This window comes from Hylaeus volcanicus, chromosome 4, assembly GCF_026283585.1.
Source record: "Hylaeus volcanicus isolate JK05 chromosome 4, UHH_iyHylVolc1.0_haploid, whole genome shotgun sequence".
Lineage (NCBI taxonomy): Eukaryota > Metazoa > Arthropoda > Insecta > Hymenoptera > Colletidae > Hylaeus > Hylaeus volcanicus.
Window position 1 is genome coordinate 30,682,117 of NC_071979.1, and position 23,050 is coordinate 30,705,166.

The window sequence follows — 23,050 nt, forward strand, 5'->3', positions numbered from 1 at the left end:
CGCTTCACTTCACTTCACTTCACTTGTTTATCCATTGCGACGCAAACTTTTGGCGCACTAGCTCGCTGTTTCGTGTCCATCTTTTCCTTCTACCCTTTACAAACTTACTTGGTTTTTCAAACCATGTCCCTTTCTATGTCGTTACTTGCATTTTAGCTTTCGATTTCTTCTATCGGCAAGAAACAAGTAAACCGTGCGAACAAACGAGGTGGATCGTTATGTCACGTGTTACATCGTGATCCGTTTTTAAACAATGTCGAGAAATACATACTGGAACTGGCACCACGATAGCGTTGATCGAGGAACATAGAGGCCTACGAACCGCGATGGACGAAACTGCTATTTTTAGCTGGCCTAAAGCGGTACGTAGATTTCCTTGTTTCCGAGGATTTTATTTGTGCACAGAAAATAAGCAGATCGGTTGCGGGAACGCGTGCCATTCCCTCTCGAACGTATGTATGTTTCGTATCGTCAGTTTACGAACGCTTTCACGATACGATCTTGCACAGCTCGTCTGGCCCGGTATCGGTATTCGAAGTAGCATTGGCATGGGCTCGGGCTTGTGCTTGTATACGTCCTGTTCCATAGAACGTCTCGAAAACGTGAGACGGTTCTGTTCTGGCACCGCGTTCGCTCGCACGCACACGGAAAGAACTCGTAACCGCAGTTTCCAGTGTCACCGAGTCACTAACCCTAACCTCAAAACCAGACCCAAGGCTCGCCCACTCTCGCGAGTCGCACAGCGGCAATCAAAACTATCGATTGAGCGTTCCGCGGTCGAAAAACTTTGACAGCTCGCGCCATCTTGAAATTCTACGGTACGACTACGACGCGAAAACAACAAAAATGGCGAGTATGCCGGCTGGCTCGGAGTCGGAGCAGCTCGGAACTCCGAAGCACGAAGGCTCACGGCTCGCAATCAGCCGCCGGCGAAACATTCGAATCCGTCTACCAGATGTCGGCTCTATCGCGACCAATTCTATCGTAAAAAGATGAGAGTTTTCGTTTTGGAGCAAGACTATAAACTCTAAGTATACGTGTGTAGCTTATCTTTATTAGAGATTCGTTTTCGTTTTCGTTTTCGTTTTCGTTTTCGTTTTCGTTATCATGATCATGATCGATAACGTTCTTTTAAATCGATATTTAATCAATATTCCTTTGTACATAGTACCGAACTTTCATTACCCGTACAAGCATCGATCGAGTCGAATAACTTTTTCTAACATTTCAACTTGTCCGCGAACGTAGGTAGCAGTTGATTCAGTTTTCCGATATCGTGATTAACAATAAAAGCCCACATTATGGATCGAGTGTGCCGTTCGGTGGGCAAACCGTTTAATAAAACGCTTTTATCAAACCATTGATTCTTCTCTTGGATTCTTCTCTCCGTTAGCTTCCGACGATTCTCGTCGGACCGATCGCTTCGCCACTTTCTTATCCGGTTCTCCGTCTTCGGACTCGCTACTCGTACTACTCGTCCAACTTTCGCGGCTCCTCTTCGCTGGCTTGTTCTCGTCGGGCTCCTTCTCATCGGCATCGGCCACTGTCTTCTCGCACGCTTCGGAACCGAACTTTTCTTTCACTCGAGAAATCAACTTTTTCAGCTTAGACGGATCCGGACTGTATCCCAACATAACGCACCGTACGTGTTCCTTGGTCGGCAATCCCCGGAAATCCCCAACATCCGTCTCGTACCACTGTGCGTGCGTTTCTTTTATCTTATCGATGATCTCTTTCAATCTTCGATTCCTTTCGATATCCCAGGTGATTTTCCTGTTTGAGAACTTTACGAGCCGTAAACTTTTGTAGTCTCCCTTTTCCTTCTTGTAGACTCTGAAAAACATACGATCGAGGACCATCAGCTATATCGAGAATATTCGGAGAGTCGACGAAACCGATAGAGATAGTTGTTAATTACTCGAAGAATTCTTCGTCCAAGACATCGTATTTGCGAGCAAGAATCCTAAAGGCATTCACAGTCTCGATCGGCAAGTAAGCGAGGTTCTCCTTGCCGCGATTCTTCTCCTTGTAATCGGTCAGCCAATCCTCGAACACTTTTAAAGCCTCCCGCAGATTGGCAAGCTTCTCCTCGTCTTTTGTGATTTGTAGCGTTCTCTTGGTGCGACTCACGAAACTCACGATTACGTGGTATTGATAGCTAATGTCCCGGCCGTCCAGAGCTTTTAACGTTTCCAAGGCCTTTTGTTTGTCCTTGAAACCCATCGTTGTCTCCGTCGTCGTCGTCGTCGGCGTCGTCGTCGTCGTCGGCGTCGGCGTCGGCGTCGGCGTCGGCGTCGGCGTCAATTCCGTCGATTTACTTGTCGACATAACTGAAAGAATGACACACATATGCGATATATAGGAATTTCAGCGTAAAAACAATCCAGTAAAAAAATAAGATCGAAACAGCATACAGAGTTACCATAGGATACGAAACCGTGTCGTCGAAATATGGTCGAAAGCTAAACAGGTTCGAGAACGGTTCGTACAATATCGAAAAGCCTCGATAAATACTCACCTGTAACTGGTACACTCTTTGACGCAATGTAATATCAGGTTAAGTTTGATATCACCGATCATCCGGCTATTAATTACGCCGTATCAAGCTTTGGGTTGAATCGAAAAACGGCTTCGTTTCTTCCAACCGTTCGATTAACAGTGGCAAAGTCACCGGAATCCGCCTCGAATCACCGATGTTCACAAACGAGACATCTACGCGGGTGGAACAAGGATAACCGTTGATTTTCAAATCGAACAGAAAGAGAGGGATCGATATAAAGAACGTGGTACGTGTCATAGCCAGAAATACATAGACAGAGTCGACCTCAGTCGAATAGTCAGAGCTTACGTCACCGACTAGTTGGAACACGTTCGAGCGAGAAGGAGAAACCGACATACCAGTTTTCACTCGTTGCTTTCGTTGATAAACGTTGCACGCGTTGTCATCTTTCTATCATCGATACCTACATAAGACGAAGATAAGTTTGGTAGGACCGATAAACGAAAAAGCTCGAACGAATCCTCGAACGAATTGAAATCTAATATTCCGATAGAGATTTATTTGTTATTTACAGAAATTACAGTGCATCCAATGACTTAGTACTACTCGAGCTCGTAACAACGACCACGAGCACAGCCGGATCTCCACGACTACAAGATATCTATTTACAGGTTCATACGAACACGTATGCACAATCGAAATACGACCATTTACATTTCACGTTTGCCGATTGTCACGCGAATGGCCGACCAAATGATTCCAAGTAGTCTACATACAGAAGATCCAATTGTCTACCATTTATTTCTACGATCGCTAACGAATTTCCGCCTAATTTATGATGTCGTGCGGCCATCGACAAACACGTATACGGTCGATATATGTACGTTTATTTGTAAGAAGCAATACTCTCGACATCCTTTTTCAATTTTCACCCGTATTCGAGACGATTTACCACCGTAGGCGGATCAAACAAGAAAATCACGTGGTTGTTCGAGTCTGTTAAACGACAATCCTTACTCTCTTTGTGCGTTTCCATTTACCCTACCATACCGTTTCGTGGTAATTTCTCTTTGTTTTTCGACTAAACTTTCGACTAAAATCTTCATTTATAGCCGAAAATGTGGCTTTTCGCGTCCAATTGATTTTGTTCGAAGCGCGTAGAGAACATTTGGAGAATCAATCTCTGACTCGTCAGTTTTCGATAATGCTACGTGAAATTCAGCAGACGCAGCTCCCTACACCGAGGCAAGCGTACGAAGTTTGCTCAATTTTCGAGGTAGCGGTGGTGGTTGTGGTAGCGTCGAGCAAGGTTGGCTGCGAGAATGTCGGAACAGCCGGTAATTGTGTTCTCTGTACGGCGACGGCGGCGGCGGCGGCGGCGGCAGCAGCGGCACCGCCGTCGTACAAAATCGATGACGCGTCTCGCTCCCTGCTGGTACTGTCCGTTTCCTGACCGTACAGGAGCCTCGGTAATTCTTGACTTCTAGACTCGGTTGACGCATCGTGAGACGACAAACGGCTGTAGTTCAGAAAGGTCTCTGCGTAGCTCGATGGCGGATGATGATGGTTGGCATTGTACTCGTGCGAGTAATGAGGATGATATCTGTTTGGCGGTGTCTTGAAACCGTCGTTACCACCGAGGTACTGGTGCAGATGGTGTAAGCTGGGCGATCCGTACACTGTCGCGTACAAAACGTGACGAGTTCAATTTTGTTGTAATCATTAATCATTAATCATTAATCATTAATCATTAACCATTAGTATTATTTAGGAAAGAGGACCGATTCGGAATAATTGCAATTTTTTTCTAAGTGTTCAGCGTTGAACACGGTCGAAAAATGTCTGTCAGTTCGTTGTCAATCGTTCTCCGACGGAGAAATTGTCGCGATCGAAAAAGCAAACGTTATTATTAACGAAGCAATTTTTTGTTTACACGGTCAATATCTTTTGTGACACAATTTTCATTTACATCGGTTTGCGTTACCACTGTCATTGAACAAGCGTTATTCCTTGGATACCGATTCGCTATCGATAATAAGTTAGTAGGTATACGAAGGCTGACCTGCCGCACTATTCGAGTACATAGCGAGAACTGCGTCCCCGTATCCAGCAGTAGGATGTTCTCTCAATTCGGAGACATCATTCGTGGACGATATCTTGCCGGACATGGACTGACTTCGAACGCCGTTCCGTACTTGGCCAGGAAGACTGGACGATCCTCCAGTGCCGTACGCCATATTAAATAACGCTTCCGGATCGCAGACGAATTTGTAGACGTATCTTTCGCCTGCTACCTTTTGCATTATTCCTTTCTCGTAGTAATACCTCAGCGACCTACTCAGTTTGTCGTAATTCATCGCCGGTCGATTTTTTTGAACGCCCCATCTACGTGCCACCTGTGGAAGAAACAAAGGGAGAGTGAGTTTTACTGTTCGCGATACCGAGACCTGTCCAATTACATAATTGTACGATTTTCGACGTGCACTTGATACGATACGATACGATACGATACGATGCGATACGATACGATATGAAAAGAGACAATACGATACGATACGACACGACACGACACGACACAATTCTATACACTGCTTTTTTCACCTCTTCGGGTTCGATCAGTTTAAACTCCATTCCACGACCGGTCCATGCGATACAAGGTGCATTTGCGGGATCGTCTAGCAAGGTTACCAAGAACTGCCAGAGCTGAAGAGAACCGCGACGTTGCTGTTGATAACCAACGGTCATTTCGCTCCAGGGTGACACTCCTGTCGTCGAAGATGGCCTCTTGCTGGCATAATCTACGTTCCAAGAGGTCGGAGATCCCTTCTTCTGGTAACAGTTTCCTTGTTTCTCCCACGTGGACGTTCTCGGATCTAATTGAACCCCTAGCTCGGTCCACGTAGGTGTCACGCTTCTTTTCCCGTAGACGTCCGAGCTCCAGTTTTCCTGTCGCGGAAAGAAAGCGTCGCCGCTCGACGCCGACACGGTCGAGTGCCATTGAGATGCAGCGGAAGACGTGCTAGCTGGTCGGTTAGGCGACGGGGAACCTCTGGCGTTTCTCGTTCCGTTTCCGTATTGCTGTTGTTGCTGCTGATATACCAAGTTATTGCCTGTGGAAAATTACAACTGCTTTACATCTGCATGGATTAGTCATCGTAACGTGTACGTATCAGTTCATTGTTATTAGGTGAGATAAATTGACGCGTACGCGATGCAGCTGTTGGACCGGCAAGCATCAAAGAGACAAGGATAAGATCGACGAGCAAGACGGTGGAGGTGGGCGTGGGAATGGGGATGGGAGTAGGGCGAGATCCAACATCCAACGCGAACCGTGAAAAAGGACGAAATGCCTGCAACGTATTAGCGATTGCACTCACGCACGGTTGTCGGTGAAGTGCTCGTCACACAAATATCGGCAGGAAATTGGTTGATATTCAAAGCCCACGGGGTTGCCGGCTTGGCGAAGCTCGCGGATGGCGGCACCGCCTGAAATACCGCGCGGAGCTCGCGCGATATGTATATTAATCGAGAGTGCTCTCCTCTCGGGGTGCACCAACACCGCCAACATCCCACCGATGCCGTTGCCGTGGTCCCTCGAGCCGAAAAAGCTATTCTCGACCCGTAATCCGGTTACATTCCAAGTCGTGTACGGGGAATATTGAAAAATTGAGAACCCTCCTCTTCCGATATCGAGCCGGAACACGACGCTGTTAACCGTGATACGTCCAGCCCGTTTTCTACAGGACAATGAAAATTGTTTCATCCGAAGGAACGCGGCGACACGACAGAAATTCGTTCGTATTCAAATTTCAATTTCCTAGCATTTCTCCGAATTAACATATGTATCACGAATCTTTTCCACGTATCCACTTACGAATTTCTTTTATTTCCGCATCGAATTTCCAAAGCGGGCCAATTTACACGGTCGTTCGCGTAAACATCACATAGAACTCGTCCTTTTTCTCAAACGGCACCAACAACGGTAAAATGATGAAATTCCATGGTGGTTAACCAGCAGGAATTTTAGCGATCAAAGAAAATCAACAGGAAGGGTTACTTATACGAGGTTAATCGTGTCGGCGAGTTAGCTTTAGTTTCCTGGCTGGTAAACTGGTCGGCGTCGCGGTCGGATCCCGATTTTGTGTAGACGAGACAGGCAGGGACTAGGAGGAGTCGGAGAGGGTTAAAAGCTGCGGGCCAATGTGGCACTCAGAGTCTCTCCGAAGAGGGGTGAAAGGGGTCGACCTCGACGCGCAACCGGGGCCAGAGGCTTTGCGGGTAGTTTTAGATTAAAATTAATCGCGAGCTGATGAAACCGGTGGCGACGTACCGAGCAGGAAAAGGGTTGAAGCCGGGACTGGTCAGGGGCGGTGCGCAGAAGGGTTGCACGGAAAAGAGGACGGCCTCCACTCGTCCACTCTCAGACGAGAAGCTTCGTTCTTTCTTCACCCTCTCTCCTCGTCTCTCTTCTGCTCCCGGATCCCCTCTATCTCTCTGCCTGATCCCCGAATTCCGGAGTAGAGGTTACTTAATAATGTAAGGTCCATTTTCCACCCACCTCACGCGCCGAACGGCTCTTCTTCAGTTCCGTTTCTGGGAATTTACGTAGAACCGTCTGCACCGAAACGAATTATTCCAACTAATTGTAAGCCATAGCGTGTTATTAATCATGATTCTTATATAGAATAAATATAATCTCGATAATACTCCATCGCTTCTCGAAATCGTGTGCAAATACCGGAAAACGAACGTAAACTATCCATGATACGTAAAAGCACAACAATTTCATGTTTCGGCTAACGAATCAAGTAGACGCTGTTCTTTCTAACAAATGTTTCAAAAGTGTGCTTTTTCAAATTCGAAAAGATAAGCTTGCTCGTAAGTTTAGACGTAAGTTTAGTCTGATCGTAGAATCGTCTGTTGTAATTTCGAACGTGATATTGCTTTTATTGGCTAGATTCACAGCACGTTGGGATTTCCATGCAAACACGACCAACACCATAGCCAGCCGATGAATCGAACTTGACCGTCCGTAATCCTGGCGATCCTCGTGTTCGAATTAATTAGTGGGTAGCGGCTACCAATCTCTACCCATTAACTGGTTATTACTATTCCACTCGATATATATCGTTCGACGATATCGGCTCGTCGATTTAGCCAACTAATGGGAGAACGTATGTAGTTGTCGGCATATATGGTTGTCGCGGTCGATCGTCTACCGGATTTCACGTGTCTCGGTTACTCTACGAAAATTCACTCGTCTGCTATTCTTATATTCCGTTAAAAATCGACCTCTATTTTCTTTGAGATTTTACGACTATCGTCAACATTAAAGGTGCAGAAGAGAATAGAATAAAGAATAGAGTTTTGCCAGAAGAGAGGGAGAAGCGTTTCATGCGTTTTCGAGGCCATATGTCGAATGCATCGCATCGCATCGCATCGCATCGCATCGCATCGCATCGTATCGCGTCGTATCGCATCGTATCGGGAGGTAACAACGATAGGTATAATCCTATTATTAACCTAAACTGTGTGTAAATAATTGAAACGGCTTAATGGTAGAGAGGAATTACGCGAAGAGAAGTAGAAGCATAATTCCCGAGTGACTAGCAAAGTAAATATGTAGGTATACGCCGTTACACAGCGGCACGGTGCCGGTGGTGTCGATGTCGGCCAGGCAGCGAATACAGCAACCGAGTTCCTAAAGGATTCGTTTGGTGTACGTGCGTGAATAAAGGGAAGACTAATCGGCCCGATTACCAACCATGAGCTTGCAGACCCTTGTTGCGTCAGCTCCAGCCTTTTACGGTCGGATCGTACGATGTTTGCCTTCGCGTCCAAGTCTATTAAGTAATGGTCCGATAGTCTAGCTAGGAGAGTTTAACACGCCGCGCGGTAGCTTTCGCTGATTGTTCGAGATTCCGATATATCTTATTATACATATAATACGATCCTTTCAAATCGATGCGATGCCGACGATGTCTGTGGATCAGCAACGTCTCGTGTCTCGCAACGTTCATTTTTCACCGGATTTCTTCGTTCGAGAGAAAGCCCGTTGATTCGCAGTCTCCCCAGGGAGAGAATTCTATGCTCTTTCCATCGTTTAGTAGCTTTTGCAGAATCCTACGAGGCGCACTCCGCAGCTTTCGAGTTGAAAGCATTCTTCAATTATTCACTTACGCGTACTTAGTCACGCGTGAGCCAATCCACTGCATCACCGACAAACGTTATACGAGCTGATAGATTCCCCGCTGAAACATTCTCGAGAATTCTCTTACTCGGTACTCTCTACCCTGGCCAAAGTTCCATCTCGGCAAAAATCTATTCAACGAATTATAACAAGTATAGATTTTTCTATAGCGTTTACGCTTGGCAAACGACAATCGAGAAGACAACAGGGTAAATACAATGGACTCGGATGACGTTATTAAAGTACGGTACAGTCCAAGAACAGAGTCCGGAAGAAGAGCTCGAGCTAGAGTTCGATTAATGGATGGAAGCTAAACTACTACCCCTGCGCTTCGGTTATTTATGGGATCTATAGGAGAGCGGCAGGCCACGTGAATCCATTGTCGAGAAATTTGTCACGGTCACGTTGTATGATACGTGTAAGAAGAGGGGAAACGTTGATTAGTCGTAGTAGATTGGACTATATCGGATTCGCTATACGTTACCGTGTTAATTAATGCTGAAAAATCATTAGTATCTCTTACTGCTTCGGTTTTCCTGGGCCATCGAAGCCGACGTGGCTATGTTCGTTACGGGTATCGGTTCCCCGTATCCTCTGTCCGTCGGTTCCTCCTTTACCGCGATGCGTTTCGCGACATCGCTTGTCCGCGAATTCAGTTTTCCATTTCTGTGCAACATAGTAGTAAACGATCTTTATTGGTTTTCCGCTCGACGACCAAATATTTTCATTTCAGATTCTTTTATCCTATCCGATTTGATTTCATCCGCGCGGCACATTGCAAAATGTACCGTGCATCAAAGACAAGAATAATACTTTGATTCGCAATTGGATCAATATTAGTTCTCCAAGTTTTGTTTCGCTTACCCAAAGCAGTTTGGACGGTTGTCTGGATCGAGATCGAGGAAGATACTGCCTTGGCCGTGCGAATGATTAATCGATGCTTGATATTGCGTGTAATTGGAATCGTTGATTCTCCTACAATTCGCAGATTCCTGCTTTACGCTGACATCTGAGAAAATAGATCGATATACAATACTATACATACTTGGATCGTTTCGTTCGTTATGATATTTATCGTTAGTAGGATGTTTTTGAGGAAAGGTTCTTTGCGCGGACATACTTGGAGCATATAAACAATATTTGATCGAGCGAATCGATCGAGCGAGGATCGTTTCTTCCGAATGAAGATTGGTGCGGTGCGGTGCGGTGCGATGCGATGCGACCGCGGCGAAACGAAGCGCAGCAAAGCGCAGCGGGGTGCCGCGACATCGTAAGGACGCGTGTCGTAGCGGAAGCAACACAGCGCATCGCTGCAATGGTTCGCGCGAGGGGTGGATTCGGTTCTAATGGGGCCGTCGACGACTTTGCGCAGCCGAGGGTGCACCCCCGATAAATCAAACAAACTTTGGCCGTGGGAAGCATAAGTCAGATGCTCCGGGCAATCATTGTATTTGCAAACATCGGAAGCCTGTCTGCCACGGGAGAACCGCCAACAGTCAACGACTCGCGACTAGGTTGCTCGAAAACATACGGATTTTCAATCCCAACACGATTTTCTTTCTTCATCTCGGGACTATGTCCTCTCGATTGCTTGTAACTTGTAACAACGAAGCGCTCTCGTACGATAACAATTCCGTTCGCGATACGCGGCGATTTATCGTGTCCCTGCGACCAACAGTTAAAGGTTAATCGACAATGTTGCAATCTTCTGTCGGTTTCGAATGAAACACGAGATAAAGAAAACAAAGTTAGCTTCTTACGATCCTCTCGTCAGTTATTTTCGTGCCGTTACACCGTGGTGTGTAGAACGTAACGATACTCGGCGAACAATACCCCGAATAAACGTTCATCGGTAAATCTTGGCTGCAGTTGCATTGTTTACCTCGGACCGGGTACGCTTTGAATATTTGCGCGAGCAATACGCGCGAAAACGAGAAATACCGCACCGCACCACTGCACTGCACCACTGCACAATTTAAGCTCGCTCGTTACGATGCAGTCAATTACAAGCCATGATTTATAATTATAATACATGTATGCGAATTTGGTAATCGTTTCTTTGGTCCATCCGCCAAAGGTTCCGTCTCATCCACGATCAACACTTGATTAGAATGCGAATATCGGAAACGCCATCCTTTCCATTACAATCGTAATTCAACTTGGAAGAGAACGAAATTTATCCCGAAGCAATTTTTGTTAGATTTTCGATCGATGTATTTCTATGTAAGAAAGCCAATCTTTTCGGTTGTATCACGTATTACAGGACAGGTTCCGTATAGATCGCATTATTACTAACAAGAAATTTCTTTATCGAACCAGCACATGTACGTCGAGAGGAAGATGCGTGTGTAAGTGAGCATATAGACATTATCCGGCGTACCCTCTGGCCGTTTGCCCCCCGCCCCCACATTCATCCATCTATTCCCAGCGTATCGAAATATTTGCCGGTTTCGCCATACACACAGTGCTGCTGGACGGATTAGCAAAATTTCGCGGGAACCGAGCGATTGCTTGTGCCGCGATATCGAGCCGTTGTTCGATAAACTGAGCTGGTGGTTGGAGTCGAGAGACTCGGGTAATCAGCCGAGATTCAAGGAAGGGGATGAAAAAAAGCCTTCGGACTTAATATAAAGTGCTTCCTCGTGTAACGCGATATTGCCGCTTTAAAAACACCAGCCCCGGGCAGTTTATTGCCTTTTTTAATAAAGTCTCGATATTGCTCTCGCCAGTCGAAACGAAATTTCACTGTCGGACGAGCGAAGCAAAAAGATCAATTTCCAATGTTTTTCTATTAAATGAAAACGTGTTTCCAAAGGTAAACATCGTTTTTCCTCTCTTGCTTTTACGGGGCTTTCTACTTTGTTGAATTAGAAAAATCGACGTATTTTAAGTAGATTCCTTTTTCTAGTTAAATAACATTTTTTCAAAGCTCCAAGTACTCGTTAAGAATACTCGTCGAAAAGATGTTGACGCGCGAACCAAGCATGTACTCGATCACGGGACGCAAGAACCGCGTCGCGTCGCATCAAGTGCAAATCCGTAGCTTCCTGTACGCGCAGATTGTATCCAAGTTCTTTCCAGTTGAGATTAAATTGCTTGCACGTTACATTTCCGCGCAGCTTCCGTTCCTATGGAGATTGACTTCCTTCGAACTACATACGCCTCTACTTGATGTTATCGGAACGTGGCAATTAGGAATCTCGAGACGTTGCAAGGTATTCGAGTAATCGAAAGGTCGAAGACAAAAAAAAAAAAGAAAAATCTTGGGCCGAGAAAAATCTTTGTACGTAAAAGTATCGAAATCTGTCGACTAACTTGACATTCGATGAAACTCCGGCACGTATTGCTCGCTGTCCTCCGTCTCGCAACCGCTACCTGTAATGCAATTCCGACCAAATGGAATCTTATCTTTGGAAGTATCTTAGCAAGCAAACATTACCGGTAAATACATAGTATACTAAATGTTTTCGCAAAATACATTCGTGGAGAGAATAGAAATTCAAGCAAATTCTATCGAGCGATTAATAAACGAAGGAAAGCTGCAGAAAGACTGTTATATTCTTTCGTATCCATCGTATCGTTCCCGATAAACACTAGTTTCCTACCACCTACATTACAAGTGCCAATTTTTTTTCTTCTTTTTTCAATTTTTATAATCTCCTTACAATTACGACAAAACGGACTGCAACGCGCGAGGATGGAGGATCGATGAATCAATTTAACGAATAAACGCGGATTAACTGTATAAAAATAAACAAGAAATATGTTGGAAGTAGTCGTAAGTCGTCAGCTATGAATACATATAATTACGATCTCCCTCCTGACAGCCACTCAATTTTTCACCGACTCGTCCTTGGATATTCCCTCGTTATTCTCATTAGTTCGATGCATCTTCCGTGCAGTACATTACAGTTGGTCAGAGTAATTAAAATTAATGTTCCGAACAGTAGACCGACTACTGTAATTAATCGTCTCGGAAGAGGATTTACGAAGAAATTGATAATGGTTTTACGACGTAACCAACGATTCTTTTCAATGTTACACCAGAAAGAATATTTACGTACGCGCGCTTTACGATTGATTGTCGCATGTTGGCGCGTTTTTTTTCATTTCCATGAAAAGCTAAATATGGAAAATACGAAAGGTTAATATTTTACAGCTTTCGATCGAATCGACAGAAATCACGATAATACATTGACGATTCAAGTATAGACAATCTTCTTACTTAGTTCTTACTATATGATAGATGCGTTGAAAATACGAATAGTAAAAGAAAAAAAAAAAAAAAAAAATACGCCCGAACAGGGACTCGAACCCTGGACCCTCAGATTAAAAGTCTGATGCTCTACCGACTGAGCTATCCGGGCAATTGTAAATCCCGTTTTTCAAACAATTGCTATTGGAAATGAGGTATAAATGATAAGATAAAATACTAATTTTATTAAGCAAAAGTTTCGACTTTATTTGTTCCGAGTCGAGAGGGCAGGTCGTATCATAAACTTGATCTTTTCTTAGGTCTCTTAGAGAGTACAGGTAACGGTTTACCGGAGAGGTCAGGCATATGTGTCGGCCTCGGAAGCTGACACAGACGTTTCGGTTTGGCTGTGTAGGTGACCCATATGGGCGAACCTCCCCGAGTGAGCCGTTGCGTGTATGCTCATATACATATATACCAAAGTGAATAGTCACTTTAGTAGTAAAATAAAAGATTGAATTATAGTAGGTATTTGTACAATTTGAACAAGTGAAACATTTCTTAAATCGACAATTCTTTACTTATTCGTTGTATAAATGCAAATGTTACTCACCATCTTGAAGCCAAGGTTCCTGTCTGTATTCCTGCTCGGAGTATATTTCGTTTTCTGAAATCAAATTTCCCTCCTTTTACACGTTCAATTCAACAATTGCAACATAAAAATGAGAATTTCTCCAATCTTGAGTCGTTATGCCGATCCTTGATTAACCGATGACAGTTTTCGAATCGAGTGTATAAATTTATGAATGGGTTGTAAAACAACGAGCACCCTACACGTTATAACCATCGTTTTTGTCGAGATACGGTGCTGGCTGGTTTATCGAAATATCCGTCGGTCATGTTGGTAATCTCAAGCAAAAGGCAAAGCAAAGGAAAGAAAGGAAAGAAGAGAAGAGGCAAGCGACGAAATGTGTCGACAGCGCGTATTCTTTGACACGTGAAATTATTTCCGAGTAATGATTTCGCGATGAGTGAAATGATTTGTCTCGCGAGAGATATAATAAGATGGAACAATGGCAGAAAGTAGGGGATGAATCATTAGGAAAAACAAGCCATTCGTCGAGTAGGATACATATAAGAATGAAAGAGAAATATATGTCTATGTATGGTGCATGGGGTTGGTTTAATGGGCTACTAGAATTCGCTACGGGTAGCCACTCGTCGGTAACCACGTTTTGTTCCCAGTGACGATCCCGCCCTGACGAATCGCATTTATTTGCCCTCGTGGATGATAATGCGCGTTCCAGTTCAAGTCGTAATAACGCTCGAGGCGAAGTAGACGAGTCAAGTCTCGATAATTCAAATCTCGATAGCCTCCCGTAGAAGAGAGTGTACATTCGTGATATTAATAATTCGTAAATATACTTTAATTACGCATGGATTATATACAAACTCGAATACAAGTCAAGTTGTTGGTATATTTGTAGCAAAATATTTCCGCGATCGAATCTATTTGTACGTAATAAAAGAAAAAAAAGGAAAGTCGAAAGGTGAAAAGCGAGAGGAAAAGTATGTGGTTCTTTCGTTCGCGGTGAGTTTGTCGACGTTTCAATTTCTTTACACACACACACACACACACACAGTGAATCGTCGTGGAAAAGTGGATGGCAACACTGGTAGGGCGTAACGCGATTACTACAGAGAAATTGCAGCATTATAGGCAGTGATTGAGTTAGGTAGAGGCGGTGGTCCATCCCGACTGGTGGTTCACACCCGTACAGCATGCCGATGTTAGATATAAAGTGTCAATCACTGTGCCCAGACGTCGGTAGGGTGGTTACGAATCCTACGGGGGGTACAGCCGGCATCGACTGCCCCATGGGGCTCTTTGCGCCGATAATAGGTTATACGTTATCGAATTCATCCTGATTGTGAGACTTGTCGTCGTGCCGTCGTCGGATTTCTGGGTCAAGGTTAAGTAAAACTGCCGATATCTAGGAGATAAATCGACGCGACCGCGGTGTACCCTATAGAATTTGTTCTTTTGAAATAATTGGTACTCGTTCGATTATATGTAGATATATACGCGCGTGAATTATTCGACAAAAGTTGGATGAATTTATAAGGTGTCACCGATGAAAAAAATATAACTCCCTCTGGATAGTTGACACTACCTACCGTCCTACCGTTCGAGATACCGTGATACGAAACTTGCCGACTCGTACGTGTTTTATTATACACGTTTATTGTAAGGTTGTAACGGTTTCGAAACGTAATTGCATCCACAAGCCGTAGAAAATAATATCGTCGTTGATGCGACTATATAAAGATATCGACTCGCTTGCCTGCCTGCCAGTGACAGGCTCACTTCAGGGGGAGGTTCTCTCTTCACCCTCGTTGTACGTACTCGGTTCGCGTACATCCAGCACGTCCTTCGAGACGTGCTGTGACTTTTCTCTCTCTCAGTCTATCCACCCTCCTCCGTCAGTCTATCTCAGTGTACTTTCTTCGTATACAATCGACGTGTAGCCGTGTCTGCAGGAAAACGAAGACGCGGCTGAGACTTTGTATCATGCCGGAGACTCGATGTTCCCGAGCAACATCGTATCAAAGAGGTTGAAAATCAACGACTCGGAGGGAGAACCAGGGACCGCCCCTCATCCCACAACTTTCTCTTCGATTTCGTTCTAGAGAGATTTAGTCGGGGGGGGGGGGCGGCGGGGCAGGAATATCTTTGACCGTTTATTTGCTAGCTATAGCAAAGTTGTTCGGGGCTTAGGACGGCTCTACTTACCGGGATGTAACTTGTTGTCGGTGGACGTCTGCGCCTGAGTCGCCGAATAATTAACGGGGCAATATCCCGAGACAACCGTTTGAAGCGGTTCGTTCAATCTGTTGAACTCTTCGGTGGGCTGAAAAGACATACAAGCTGGTTAAGAGGTCCGGTGATCGGTGTAGTACCGATAAGGCGCTAAGGTAATGGCCAAACGCGAACCAAAGCAACGAACGCGTTGCATTCGACCTCGACATTCGCGTTTGCTATTCGATGTTCTTACGCCTAAACCCGATACAATTCGCACACTAACAACGAAATGTAACGGTTCGATCGAGAAAATTTGCCCAAGAAATCGATTTCACCTTTCAGCGATCACGATACGAGAATGAAAATATTTTGGAGAAAATATAGGCGGAGAATCGGCTCGAAATTGGTGTAAAATCGCGAGGTAGAGGAAAAGGAACGTAGGTAGCAATTCGTAGGTGAAAGGAGTATCGTCGAGAGGAAGAGGATTTCGAGGGAAAGCAGTGTAATCGTGGCACAATGAGAAAGAAGAGGTTGGAGAATACGGGAGAGAGAAGGCAAGGAGGAAATCCGGTGAACGATTGGATGGTTTCCTCCTTGCGGAGCAATCTAGTGGTAAAGCTGGTTATCGGTTTTGGAAATTCCAATAACGTCGTGTCGCCGTCTGCTTTTACTTTGGCAAGTTTCGCTGTGCTGTGGTTTGCGTTGATCGTTTACACTTTGAAATGCAAAAAAACCAACAAGATCGCTTTGTTTCGCAAACGCTCGAGGCGCCTTTATCATCGATACACCCAAAGAACCTCGACCGATAATGTACCTATTTAACAATATAGCTAGAGCAAAAGCTCGAGACGACGCGACGCGACGATCATCTTTCTATATCGGTTTATCACTTTATCGATAGGTTACCACCTCTATTTTCTTTTCTTTCCCTTGTATTTAATTCGACAGGATATTATCGTTTACGAAGACGCGATCGATTTCCTTTTCCGCTTACGTTCATTGCTTCGACCCTAGATTCTCTTCTGATTGCAATTAATAGTCATTCATAATTAGTTCCCGCGATGGCTCACCACTCTTAATCCACAAGCCATGAATATGCCCCCTAATATGAATTTTAATTACATTCTCCGATATTACATTCGATCTTTAATTCCACCAACGCGATACGCGAAGCACGTTGCCATGCCGCGACGACAGCTTTAAACAATTGATACGTAGATATACATAGACATACTATTACATATATTATTCGATAGATGGGATTTGGAACAATAACGATTGGAGTATCAGTACTAGTGCTATTATTAGTATGTAACACGAAATTTTATAAACACGACGTCGCCGCTAACTAACGATTCCTTTACCAACATTGGAATTTATTATAATATCGTGTTCCACGATTGTAACGTAGCCGACCAGAAGTTAATCGAGCGTGTTTGCAAACCAATGACTCGTAAGAAAAATGCGCAAACATGATCACGTGTCGTTTAAATGTTTCTCCCCCATTCCCCTGACCTATCCGATCACAAATGTGTTTTCATGTAAAAGACGCGCGTCGTAAGTGGATCTTTGAGGGTACGCGTGTCATGTACGAGCAAACGAACGAATACGTTTTTGTACCTAGTGAAAACGAGATACCCATGAATCGCGGAGGGAGGAACGACGCCCCATCGTTTCCGATGATGCTGCGAGGGGTCGTCGCCCCAATTCCCCTTGTACACCACCCTCGTAATTGCGCACTTTGGTTCGGTTTATAATAAAGTCATCGAGCAGACAACACGTTTCAAACAGAATATTTCTTTGCCGTCGGTGAATCTCGTCGATTCCGCCGACGTCGACGCTGACGTCGACGCCAACGTCAACGCCAACGCCAACGCCAACGCCAACGCCAACGCAAACGCCAGCGCGACGGATTCGCGGCGCGAGAGAATAACAAGAAGAAGAACGTTTCAAGGATTCCAACACCGTAAATCCTACGGGTCTGTCTTCATTTTTATCGGTATAAACATAATTAAGATTCGTAAAGTAAACGCATTTTAGGCAGCGCGCAACATTACGAGCATCCTCCCTCGTTGATTAACGATCATCCAATCTCTGTCGAGATTGGTCGTCCAATTTGATCAATTAGGAAAGGCAAAAGGCGTTGCCGCCACGGGAAGAAAGTTTTTCCCTTTTTCTTTTCATCGCTGTCTCGTATGGAGGGTGAGAAAACAATGACTGTTCCGAAAGTCGGAATACGAACAATGCCAGATGACAAGACGATCTTTCTGATCATAGGGTGTCACCAGCTGAGTCTATCTACTAATTGCTCTCTCTCTCGGATCTTCTCATACTATATATAAAGAAAGAAACTATTTCATTTCGCGAGAAGAAACAACGTCGCTCCAATAAATCGAGTATGAAACGCGTTCGTTACATACGGGATTCCTGGAATTTGTTGTTGCAGATGAATTTTCGGAGGCGTTGGCCCACTCGTCGTTACCAACAAATCGTCCGAGCCATAATCATGGGAAATTCAAGTGGTAAAGGTAACATATGCTAACGCACAGGGGTAGCAAAAATTAATTATTAGGTCGACGCAGCAGGGCGGGTGTGTGGGAATCGAGTGATTTTTAGAATCAACAAACGTAAATCAAGTGGTTCCGCTGTTAAACTTGCATCGTGTCTCCCTTTGTCCCTGACGAGGGGTGTCCGTCCGTCGGACACTCACGGCTCCCTTGCACCGTAGTCACCGTAGGTGGTGGATACGCGTACTGGATGCCTGGTCCCGTTTTCGTGCCCCAGCCACGAGGCGCTGGGAGGGATGAGTGGTGGTGACAATTACGTGTTTAGAAGGCACAAAAGGGGTGGCACCCGTGGGACGATCCATCGGAGCGTGGTGGCGCGTGCCGTGGCAATTCGACACTCGAGGATCATCGTCCGAGTAGTGCATTATATTATATTATACTATACGTTTACCGACTCGGTCGACTACGGCTTGCTTGCCAGCCACGCTTACGACTTTATCGTGACGTGTCGATCGGTTTAGGGGAGACTAAAAGTGGGACTCGAGAGATGTAATTGCAGGTAACGGTGACTCTTGAATCTTGATTCTTCGCTATTCGCAAAGACGCGATGCCCATCTTAACACATTTACCATTTTCAACGCCATTCTTCAGCTGTTAGATATCAAAATATCATATTTCTTTTCTTTAGTTTGGTCCCCTCCCCTACGGGAGGGGAACCCGTAGATAACGTTAACTGACAAGTAGTTGGATACCAAAGAGTTGTATTATGTCGAGAGCGCGTCAAAAAGTTGGACATATCTTGTCGAGTGTCTATCGTTTACTAGACTACGAGAATTCTGCACGCAACATCATCGAGCATGGAAATAATACCGGTCCATTAATACTTATCTCGTAAATTCTTACTAGTAACTCATTTCCTTACCGACAAACAGAAAAGACTACCAACAATTACAAGACAAGAAAATAATAGGATAAAATATTATATATTGTTCGTCTTACCAATCGCGTCAAATCCGTAGTTGTCGCGGGTACCTCCTGATCTTGATTCATTCTCGTCACCGTTCGCTCTTTTCGTTTAATCCGTTTCAATAATATACGTCAACACGACCCACGAAAACGACACAGTTAAGAATCTCGATAATCCAAAGGAAAACACAACGAGCCGTCGCTCGTATTTTTAAAGCCACCGTGTTGCTTCACCGGAAAGATCAAAGATAGGACTGAGACGAGTGATTTGATCTCGGTGAACAGTGAAAAGACAGGGTGTATACGTCGGGGGTTGTGTCTACGGTACGTCTACGCCCACAACGTGATATAGAATTCAGCCCTGCGCGGGCTACCCTGACTACGGGTTGCTTCCAACCCCTGCTTGGTAGGCGGAGCTTCGAAATCATTGGCGACCTTCTCTCGACCTACGACGCTTCGCGCTTTCAGAACACCTACGAGAACTCCTCTCCGCGATAGGTTTTTCTGGTAATCTTGCGAATCGTTCTCCTAGCATCTCGTAACGATAAGCCGTAACAGAATTCCACGCGCAGCCGATCCTATCCGAACAACGTGTTGTTTCTTTTCTACGAATGGAGTGCAATTTCGATGCTAACAATGTTTATTTTCATTCTTTTTTTTTTTTTTAAACACGATGATATATCGAAAAGGGAAAATCGATATTCGAATGCAAATACCAGCTACGATAGCGTAACGTAAATTATTATATCGAGTTCAACTGTCTAAACCGTGTTCGATACTTTACTATAGAAGAAGATGTCTAGTCTGTGCAATGGTTAGGGAAGGTGGTTCGACGAATATACGATCCGTTATTGGATATTAGGTTCGAATTACATCGGTTAAAATGATAAATAAGTAATTGCTGGTACTCGCCAACCGCTTACACTCGAGGGAAACAAGTATCTTGTATACGTCGTATTACGAAATTGACCCATGTCAGTCGTATCTATAAAATACTCGATCACTGTTCACTGTTCTCTCGGTTACTCTATAGAATTGTTGTGCTCTTTTTTTTTTTTATATTTACTACTTCTTATTCATTTCATATAACGTCACTCTTTATAGTACTTGAGTAAATTCTTTTTTTTTTTTATAGTATCACTACTTATCACTACTTACGAGAAATTGAATACAATTAGATCGTTGCTCGCTGAATTCCGTTATGGATATCCGATCTCGCTAAAATCGTGTTTGACTGTTAATGTCAAACTGCCAAATTAAAAACGAGTTTTATAATCAAACTATGAATTAACATAACTGAATAAAAGCAAACAATATGCCATTTTACCATTTCTTGTAACCAAGTATTGCGATGCAAAAGGTACGCTTTACATGTGTGTATTTGGTATCGACAATGTTAAATGTGTTAAATCGAGAATGGTATTAAGTATACGATGAATTTATAGTACAATGTAATGTAGGTATTATGCCGACGGATTAAATGTATAAACACGGTTTTTTTGTTCTCTTTACAAAACGTAAAGAACCGGGCCGCCCGTATCTCCCGCCTATCTCATCTCTGTCGTTCCAATGCTGACTGTCGCCGACGATTCGTGCATCGTTCTTCGTGCAGTATCCAGTGGTGTCCAGACGCGAGTAGGGAGTAGTACAATCGATTTCAACATAACTTTGTCGAAACGAAACGTACCGAACCTTATTATACGTTGTAGGTGAAAAGTAACGAATGTTGGTTGATTCCATGGATCCCGGTAAGCATTAATTTATTCGTCTCTTTATGCATGAGATCAAGTAATGTAATATAGTTTGAAAAGTTTGCAGAGAGAGGAGAAGGATGAGCAAGCGAAGACGTCTGCAGAGGTTATCGAATGTGTCAATAAAGGTGGTTGTTTCTATTTGGTTCGCTATGCTTGGTTTCTTTATGTGGGAAGAGAAGTAATCTAACGTAATTCCAATTTTGCAGGGAGAAGAGAAGAATGAGTGCTCGAAGACGTTTGCGGAGGTTATCTGATGGGAAATGTCAATCGAGGTTAGCTTATGGCTCCTTGGAGTGGAGTCTTTTTTTTTTTGTTTTTTGTGCTCAAGATTGTGCCTCGAAGCTTATACGAGAGAAGAAACCTCTATAGGAGTGCCTTTTGCTAGTACGATCGCAAAACTCGTCTTGGACAACAAGTGGGTGTTTGCACCGATCTTGATTGTTTGGTGACGAGTGCAGTTGTTGGTACGTAGTGTCAGTGAGATACAGTGTGCGTGCGAATCAGAGTGTGGAACATATGATACATTGGTTAACGAACGAAATTCCGACAAGTTTTTCTATGCGATTGGTGTAACTATGTACGTTTATTGTCTAGGTGCAAGTTAACCCTTTGCATTCGAGGCCTCTCTTTTCTTTTTTCTCTTTTCTAGTATGTATCAACAACTGTAGAATGGTTTCTTAGCTTTGTACAATGTAAACACAAAGCCATATATTAGCTTGGAAGTTGTACGATTGCAATTAATTTAACATTTAATAATCGAGTTTCCTTTACCTGTCAGAGAATTATACGATCGATGATTGGAATTACATTGAAATAAAATAAAACCTTGTAAACATTATCTACCTTGAGATCGACTGCATCAAGGTAGATAGTCACATGTCACTTTTGGATTAACTACATCGGGGTTATTTACTCGGTAGTAAATCCTAAATGTAATTCATATTCTCTCCTGTTAATACATCAAGTGGCAAGGATTCAATCGATGTCTTAGTTTGGAATATTGTACATAAATGAATAATTAAGTAAACAGTTACTTGGTTTTAGTTGAAATATCAAGTATCCAGTAATAATAATGGAATTACTCTCGATGTTAAACAAGCAGCCTCGATTGCGGTTGCAGACATTAATTTTAATTTAAAGATGGCATCATGCACACACGAATACAAACTGAAACTGAAATCATGTCGATCGAACAGGCTTAATACTTGTTCTTTCTTCTCGTGGCACTCGATCGACTCGAAATCAATATCGTGCTGTTTAATCAATCAATCATCTTTCTTTCTCTGTATTTAAATTTGATCTTTCCAGATAGATAAGGTATATACGTATAAGGTGCTCCAACAATACATAATGACACTGTTAACACAAATAACAATATGTCAATAGTACATCATTGTCAGGCACATTTGATCATTAAACAGAGACCGAAGCCATTTATAGGAAATCCTTTACTTGATATTCTTTCCACAAAACAACTATTCATAGTTAAGGAATGGTTGGCCCGCTTTCTCTCGCAATTTCCATTTCCATAAGCACACATTTATTCAAGGGAACACGCTCGAATATAATTAACATAACCTGCAATATCTGTCACGTACAATGTCTCTGTATCCCCAGAGGATATACGAGTGCAAAGGGTTAACGGAATCATAGTCGCGGTATCGTACGTCGTCGATATTAACTAATAAATAATAATTATTATTACTTTCCGCTGTCGCAATCGAATGCAACACAACAGCAGCAATAGATTTCGCATTCCTCGCCGCTAGAGGGACATCAGCGTCAAGTCAGCGACTTTCTCGCAAGCGCTCGAGCAGTCTTTCTCCCGTATATATACAACTTCCAAATCCCTCGATAAGGGCGATAACCCTCGCAGAGATAACTTTCGCAGAGATAACCCTCGCAGACCTAACCCTCGCAGAGATAACCCGCTATAGAATGTTACTGTTACGATGTTACGATGTTACCGTTACTGTTAGAATGTTACTGTTACTGTTACTGTTACGATGTTACTGTTACTGTTATGATGTTACTGTTTCGATGTTACGATGTTACGATGTTACGGTGTTACCGTTACTGATACTGTTACGATGTTACTGTTTCGATGTTACGATGTTACGATGTTACCGTTACTG

General features: G+C 43.8%; 2 protein-coding genes, 1 long non-coding RNA gene and 1 other non-coding gene across 6 annotated transcripts; 1 reads left to right on the forward strand and 3 right to left on the reverse strand.

Annotated features, from left to right (window-relative positions):
* Positions 1-6: 6 nt before the first annotated feature.
* On the reverse strand, positions 7-2,669 carry LOC128875938 (uncharacterized). Of its 3 annotated transcripts, none has more exons than XM_054121976.1 (4): positions 2,519-2,669; positions 2,269-2,330; positions 1,919-2,232; positions 7-1,833 (listed from the first exon to the last, which is right to left on the reverse strand). In XM_054121976.1, exons 2-4 carry the CDS (start codon positions 2,326-2,328, stop codon positions 1,353-1,355), a joined length of 855 nt encoding a protein of 284 aa, XP_053977951.1. In that variant the 5' UTR covers positions 2,329-2,330; positions 2,519-2,669; the 3' UTR covers positions 7-1,352. The 3 variants fall into 3 exon arrangements, with proteins under 3 accessions (XP_053977951.1, XP_053977952.1, XP_053977950.1); XM_054121977.1 differs by having other exon boundaries at positions 1,919-2,244; positions 2,281-2,330; positions 2,519-2,668; XM_054121975.1 differs by having other exon boundaries at positions 8-1,833; positions 1,919-2,330; positions 2,519-2,668.
* On the reverse strand, positions 2,572-19,328 carry LOC128875937 (ETS translocation variant 1-like). Its single transcript, XM_054121974.1, has 10 exons — positions 19,195-19,328; positions 15,680-15,797; positions 13,499-13,552; positions 12,006-12,065; positions 9,555-9,699; positions 9,214-9,356; positions 5,102-5,610; positions 4,563-4,896; positions 2,899-4,179; positions 2,572-2,712 (listed from the first exon to the last, which is right to left on the reverse strand). The coding sequence occupies exons 1-9, from the start codon at positions 19,243-19,245 to the stop codon at positions 3,719-3,721; spliced, it is 1,875 nt and encodes a 624-aa protein (XP_053977949.1). The 5' UTR covers positions 19,246-19,328; the 3' UTR covers positions 2,572-2,712; positions 2,899-3,718.
* Positions 12,985-13,057, reverse strand: Trnak-uuu (transfer RNA lysine (anticodon UUU)). The gene has a single exon. It is a non-coding gene; the product is annotated as a tRNA-Lys (tRNA).
* A 1,423-nt stretch (positions 19,329-20,751) lies between the features above and the next one.
* Positions 20,752-21,753, forward strand: LOC128875941 (uncharacterized). The gene is made up of 3 exons (XR_008456911.1): positions 20,752-20,909; positions 20,973-21,040; positions 21,122-21,753. It is a non-coding gene; the product is annotated as an uncharacterized LOC128875941 (long non-coding RNA).
* Positions 21,754-23,050: the final 1,297 nt, after the last annotated feature.